The sequence below is a fragment of the Scyliorhinus torazame genome, chromosome 7 (assembly GCF_047496885.1).
Source record: "Scyliorhinus torazame isolate Kashiwa2021f chromosome 7, sScyTor2.1, whole genome shotgun sequence".
Classification (NCBI taxonomy): domain Eukaryota; kingdom Metazoa; phylum Chordata; class Chondrichthyes; order Carcharhiniformes; family Scyliorhinidae; genus Scyliorhinus; species Scyliorhinus torazame.
The window spans coordinates 198744117-198751091 of NC_092713.1; the positions used below are offsets into that span (position 1 = coordinate 198744117).

Sequence of the window (6975 nt, forward strand, 5' to 3'; positions counted from 1 at the left end):
TTGATACTCCCCGTCCGGAGTCACTGCAGGTTCACTTGAGTCGGCCGAGATTTTTTGATGCTCCCTGTCCGGAGTCATTTCAGGTTCACTTGCATCTTCTGAGATTTCTTGATGCTCCACATCCGGAGTCATTTCAGGTTCACTTGAATCTTCTGAAGTTTCGTCGTGCTCCCCGTCTGGGTTCAAAACGGTCAGGAATGCATTTGCTTGCGGAGAGGCTCGAGGAGTGAGGTTTGAAGTAACGTGGTGTCACCAGAGGTCTCACTGTGATTGTCGAGTGCCTCTGTACATTCGAGCTGAGGTCTTTCACATTGCACATCTGGTATGGGAAGTGGGATGCTGTCGTCACTTGTCGCACATACAGTGGGTAGAGCTTCAGTGTCTTCTTGTCGTTCACTTGAGCTGGGTAGACTGTCAGAGTCTTCTACTGGTGGCTCCAATAATCTGGGTGGACTGTCATAGTCTGCTTGCTGTACACTTGAGCGTGGTAGACCGTCAGAGTCTTCTTCTTGTTCACTGGAGCGTGGTAGACTGTCATAGTCTGCTTGCTGTACACTTGAGCGTGGCAGACTGTCATAGTCTTTCTGTTGTTCACTTGAGAGTGGCAGACTTGCATTGTCTGCTGCTGGTTGCTCAGAGGAAGTGGCGAGACCCTCATGGTCTTGTTCATGCAAGGACTGCGCTTTGGAGTCTTGCATTGCTTCTATTGTGGAGGCTGTCCACGGGCTCGCTGTGGGAGCTTGTGTCACTCCCTCTGTGGAGTCTTGCAGCGTTCCTTGTGTGGAATCGTGCATTGGTCTCTCTGTAGAAACTGTCATCACTTCTTGTTCATGCAAGGACTGCGCTCTGGAGTCTTGCGTTGCTTCTATCGTGGAGTCTGTTCACGAACTCGCTGTGGAAGCTTGTGTCACTCGAGTCACTTCTTGTTCATGCAAGGATTGCGCTGTGGAGTCTTGCGTTGCTTCTATCGTGGAGTCTGTCCACGAGCTCGCTGTGGAGTCTTTTATCGCTTTCTGTGTGAAGGCTGGGACCCTTTGTGGTGTGTGGACCACTCTCTGTGTGGAGTCAGAGACCCTTCGCGGTGCGTGGACCACTCTCTGTGTAGCAGCAGGCCGCTCTCTGTGGGCTTCTACCGCTCTCTGTCTCTTGGTGTCAGGCCGCAGCATAATCCTGCACTCACGAGTCGGGATGTCATGTCTGCTGGGCTGAAGATCTTCGAATCTGAAGAACTCGTTGTCGGGATGGTCAATGTGCAACACGTCTGGTTGCGGTTCGGATTTGGTACTGGGGTTGCCTCCCAAGGTGAAAGCTTTGTCTGAGTCATTGTCTTCCAAGACCATATCATCACGTTTTGTGTCGGAGCTGGCATTAGGCTCACGATGTCCAAAGAAGAATTCAAGGTCTGAGTCATCGTCTTCAAGGACTGTACCATCTCTTTGGGCGGTGCTTACTGCTTGTTGCAGAGTTCTGCGGAGGTTACTTTCAGCTGCTGGTCGAAGTTCAGGCATTGTGCTGTCGTTCCAGGTGAAAGAATCCGGTCTTGATGCTTTCAATTTTTTTCCTCGTGTTTTGGGACATTTCCCCTTTAAGTGGGTGTGGTCCGGGGCCACTGACGTCATGACGCTTGTGACGTAGAGCATAGGAAGCGATTGCGCATTGTTCCTTTACTTGGGGCCTTGTTCTCAATTACGCATGCGCGCCTTCTCGCGCATGCGCAAACGGACCTTCCCGTTCTGTGCGCTCTTCGCGTAACTGCGCATGTGCAGCACCTTTCCAAGATGGCTGCAATTCAAAACTGCCAGTCGTTGCTGCAAGCCTACCTCGCGGTGAGTTTTGGCGCCTCTTTTACCTTTGTTCCTTGTATTTTTATCACAGAATTCTTGGAATTTGTCCAGGCTGCCTGGAAATCGCTCTTGTCTTGCCCCTTTGTGTATTTGAAGGTCTGGAGGATTTCAGCTGCTTCTGGACCCGCGAAGGTAAGTAGAAGCTTTATTTTCTCTGCATCCGCCACACCATCTAGGTCGGATGCTACCATGTAGATCTCGAATCTCTGCCTGAACCAACGCCAGTTTTCACTGAGATTTCCTTGGTACCTGAGCTGCTGTGGGACCGGAATCTCGAACATCATCTTGCCTGGCTGTTGTTGCTGGTTGTCACTGTTTTGTTGACTTGAGCTATATGGATTTAAACAGTTACTCACTGGTACTATGTTTTGTTATGCTCTTGTCGTAGCATAAGCTGCTTCCTTGATGTGCACTCTGACAAAGGTTCAGACTTGGGAGATAGCTTTAACACGTTTATTAAACTATTAACAATTCTCCTACTTGGATTTGACGCTACTGTTAATCCTTCCATAGCTACTCAGACTGACTAACCAGTCTGCTACAATCCATGTGGTGGGAGTGATGTTCACTCAACCCTGTGTCTGTACTCACTGAGAGTCTCCACTGGAAAGAGGAAGATCATGTGTGCTGTGTCCTTATATATGGGTTGGTGTAATGCCCTCCTGTGGTAGTGTCACCTCTGTGTGTATCGTGAATGCCCATTGGTCGTGTCCTATCTTACTGACCTATTGGTTGACTGTCTGTGTGTCATGTCTCTGGTGTTCCCTCTAGTGTCTAGCTAGGTGTAGTGTATGTACATTAACCCTTTGTGTGCTTACAGTGATGTATGTCATCACAGCATGGTTTGCCAATCCCACATTAGCCCTAGCTCTGCTGAACACCCTTACACTGCAACTCCCCCAAGTCCTTACCCAAATACATTTACAATACAATCTTTATTTTACTTGCTTATGAATTATTTCATTCAGCTCAGCAGCCAATCTGGTGAGTTCAGCTGTCTTTGTTAGAGTTATTCGTGAAATCCTTATAGAAGCTTAAAACATCAGCTGGGTATTCAGTTCCTTTCTGCGTCTTTCTTCCATGATCACCAATCACTTCTTAGTTTTCCAATTCACAGTTTAGATCCTCACTCTGTTCCCTAAAATTTTCCCTTTCTGCTTTTAAAGCCTAGATTTGGTGTTCCACACTGCACATCGTGTTGTTCTTCTTCAAGGTTCAATTTCCTGCGAGTGACATTCCAGCATTCTCCTCAATTCTCATCAGCAAACTCATCTTGAAAGTTGGTTCTTTACACTGAGTAGTCTTTCCTTAGCAGAGCCTACTTCCTGCGTGTTATCTTTCAAGGATCCCGCTGCCGGCAGGAGTGCGCCACACCAGAAAATGTGTGCGATGGGACAGGGAATCCCACCCCCAGTGTTTTTCTTTCTAGCTCCTTGAGCTTCAGCGTCAGATTTGATCTTATTTTTCTATTCAGCTGGTTCTTCAGCTCTTCAGTCTCTTTTTTTGTATCTCTTGGCTTCTTCCTGGAATATAGAGCATTTCTGTGCTTTCTCTGCCAACTGGTGCTGCAGTTTGTTCAGAGTGATGTTAAATTCATTTTGCTTCTCTTTATAGTTTTCCATTTTGACCTAAGGGATCCTTGTAGCCTATGAAGGTCCTTAAACAGGTTTTCCTTTCCTTTGCAAAGTTCAACTGCTTCGTCTTGAGTTTTCTTGCAATTCAACAGTTTTCTTGAGTTTCGTCCCGTTTCTTCCATTTTGCAATTTAAGGCCATCTTCACTTTTTTCATGCTGCTGAAGGGTTATGTGCTATTTTTGCATTTGATCATGAAGGACAATCAGCTGTTTTCAACTGTTCATCTTCTTGTTGACATTCTGCCAACTCACACTGTTCTTCCGTGAATTGCTTTGTTATGTTTGATAATTTGAATGCTTTTTCTGAAGTAATATTTAACATTTTTTTAGTTCATGTTTTCCCAAGGCAACATGTTGATTCTTCAGTCTTTCAGGGCAGCAACTCCTTTGAGTACCTTTTCTGCCTGCTGCTGTGCCTGGCTGTGGTTCTGGTTGAGTTCCTTCAATTCAGGTTTGATACAAACATTTTCCAATGGAATTGTTTCAATTTATTTTTGCAGGATGCTTCTTTTAGGTTATCTCAGGGAACCTTCCTTCATTCACAGCTATATGTTCTCTTCACTGCTGCCCACTATCGCACATTGTATATTGAGTCAGAGTTTTCAAAAAGCCCTATTTTAAAGACTTTCGGCTGCTTCTTTCTTCTGCACTAAGCTCTTCGGCTCATGCACTTCATTGCACTGACATAGTTTGTGACCATCTGTGGTTTGCTTAGGCATTGTCTCCCTCAGTCTAGGGTCTTCAGTCTCCCTCACTCTGGGTATCTAACTCCCTTAGCCGAGGAATTTCTGTCTCCCTCACCCTGGGGTCTTCTGTTATCCTCACTCGAGGGTTTACCCTCACTCTAGGGTCATCATGCCCTGACAGAAAATGCAGTCAGACAAAGCCTGTGTGTTATTGTTAGTTAATGGAAAATAAACACTGTGCTATCAACTCCTGGACACAAAAGTTTGAGGAGATGCAAGCCTTCTGGATTACATGGGATGAGAGAGGGCAGCTGGACATGGCATTAATATCCAGCAACTTTAGGAAGATCCAAATCCCCAAATATCACATTTCAGGATTTTGACTTGGTTGCCAGACAAAGTTCTTGGTTTAATTCATGTTTGAAAAAATATATGCTAAGTTAAATGTAAAACTTAAATGTAAAGCTTAATACAGCTTGCAGATGCAGATGGAGAGGGAGAGTTTGAATGAGATAGAGTGCTTCAACAAATTAATACTATTTCTAGTAAACCTGATCTAAGGGATATTTTAGTTGATTTGCGCACAGCCTGAGGTGTGAGCATAATCTTGGGAAGGGGAGGAGGGTAATTACTTTGACAAGAAGGTTTTGACCAAGAAGTAAATTAACATGCACAGTTCACTCCTTTAGATCAAGAAGAGAACTACTGAGGTACGTATCTCAAATGCTGGTTGAATGTAGGTATAGTTTGATGACTGAATTATGCAAGCAGTTTGGCGGGTGGGTTGAAGGTGCAGCTCAGTGATAAAGTTGAGGGTGTCATTTGGTGGTTGAGTGGGGGTGTAGTTTGGTGATTGAGTTGAGAATGTCATTTGGCTATTGCATGTAGGTGTTGTTTGGTGGTTGAGGGTGTAGTTTGGTTGTTGAGTTGAGGGTGTGGTTTGGTGATTGAGTTGAGGGTGTAGTTTGGTGATTGAGTTGACGATGTAGTTTGGTTGTTGCGTTGAGGGTGCGGTTTGGTTATTGAGTTGAGGGTGTAGTTTGGTAATTGAGTTGAGGGTGTAGTTTGGTGATTGAGTTGACGATGTAGTTTGGTTGTTGCGTTGAGGGTGCGGTTTGGTTATTGAGTTGAGGGTGTAGTTTGGTAATTGAGTTGAGGGTGTAGTTTGGTGATTGAGTCGAGGGTGTAGTTTGGTTGTTGAGTTGAGGGTTACAATGACGGTGTGGTTTGGTGATTGAGTTGAGGGTGTAGTTTGGGTGTTGAGTTGAGGGTTACATTGACGGTGTAGTTTGATGATTTGAATTAAGGGCGTAGTTCAGACATTGATTGAGGCTGTGGTTCCGTGCTTGAGTTGCGGGTGAGTTTGGTCGTTGAGTTGCAGGTGTAGTTTGGCCGTTGGGAGAGTACCTGCGGCCTGATGATTGCTGTATCCTGACTGTAAGCCATGATCCGGAGATCTTCCCGCCTGTTCCAGAGTCGGACGTGGAGATTCGTCCCGCCAGAATTAACCGCCGCCCGGCTGGGGTGGTACTTGCACGAGGGCGATGAGCGCGCTAGTAGGCGGCAGGAACGCGCCGGAAATTAGAGTCGGAGACTGCGCGAGCGAGCGAGGGATCGCGCGCGCGCCAGCTGGTCGGCTCAGACGTTCCGCCCCTTCCCTTCAGAGTGGAGCCCACTAAAAGCGGAAGTGCAGCTCCGATCAACGGAAGGATGGGTAAAGGCGGCCATTGACATTTGGTCAGTTGAACCGTTAACATGTTACTGGAAATATCCCCAAATGTCACTCATTATTTCATTGATTAATGCACTGCTTGTATTTTGCTTCGTGATTATTTTTATTTGTCCCTCATAATTGAGTTGATGGATTGTGAAAACAAGCAAAGGGATTTCAATACTTTCATTGCAAAATTTGCATGCAACCTACAATGCTCCCAAAAAAGTTCAAATTGGTTATCGTAGACCAGACTAAAAGGGCGGGATTCTCCACTCCCGCGCCGAAGTGGCCGCGCCGTCGTGAACGCCGTCGGGAAGCGGCCCCGATCCCAACCGATTCAGGCCCTGACAATGGGCCAGGATCGGGGCCGCGTCATCTACACGGCCAGGCCTTGAAGCCCGCGTAAAGGCGGCGCCACACAAATGATGCGGCCGGCGCCGCATAACGGGTGTCATCCGCGCATGTGCGGGTTGGCCGGCGCCAACCCGCGCATGCGTGGTTGCCGTCCTCTCTATGTCCGCCCCGCAGGAAGATGTCTGACGGATCTTGCGGGGCTGCGGAAGGAAGGAGGTGCTCCTTCAGAGAGAACGGCCCGACGATCGGTGGGCACTGATTGCGGGCCACCCCACATTTGAGGTACCCCCCGGTGCAGGATCCCCCCTCGCGCCCCCGCAAGCCGCCCCCCCCCCCCCCCCCAGCGTTCACGCACCGCTCACAACGGCAGCGACCAGGTGTGGACGGCGCCGGGGGGAACCCGCCGTTTTGGCTTGGCCGCTCGGCCCATCCGGGCCTGAGAATAGCAGGGGTGCCGGAGCATCGGCATTTTGGGTGTCTCCGACGATTCTGCGGCCCACGAAACTCGACTGGGCCGTTCCCGCCGCTTGGCGGCCCAGGCAATTCTCCCAACCGGCGCGGGAGTGGAGAATTGCGCCCAAAGTCTGTGATTAAGGCCATTGCTTCTCTACAACAACTTGAATTTATGTAGTATGGGCACCTTTACAAAATGCATTAAGTCAAGGGATGAAGTTAAATTTGTCTTAATTCCGTTGTATTTCACGATTATTATTGCCGTTATCCCTTGTTTCCTGCAATCCTAG

At 47.9% G+C, this 6975-nt stretch overlaps 1 protein-coding gene across 1 annotated transcript in view; it reads right to left on the bottom strand.

The window, feature by feature from the left end:
* The window catches only part of syce3 (synaptonemal complex central element protein 3), a 53150-nt gene extending 47523 nt beyond the window's left edge, over nucleotides 1-5627 (bottom strand). Inside the window, exon 1 of the mRNA XM_072512955.1 lies at nucleotides 5572-5627. Coding sequence (XP_072369056.1) covers nucleotides 5572-5610 — 39 coding nt within the window. The 5' untranslated portion in view covers nucleotides 5611-5627. The remainder of the gene's footprint in view (nucleotides 1-5571) is intronic.
* Nucleotides 5628-6975: the final 1348 nt, after the last annotated feature.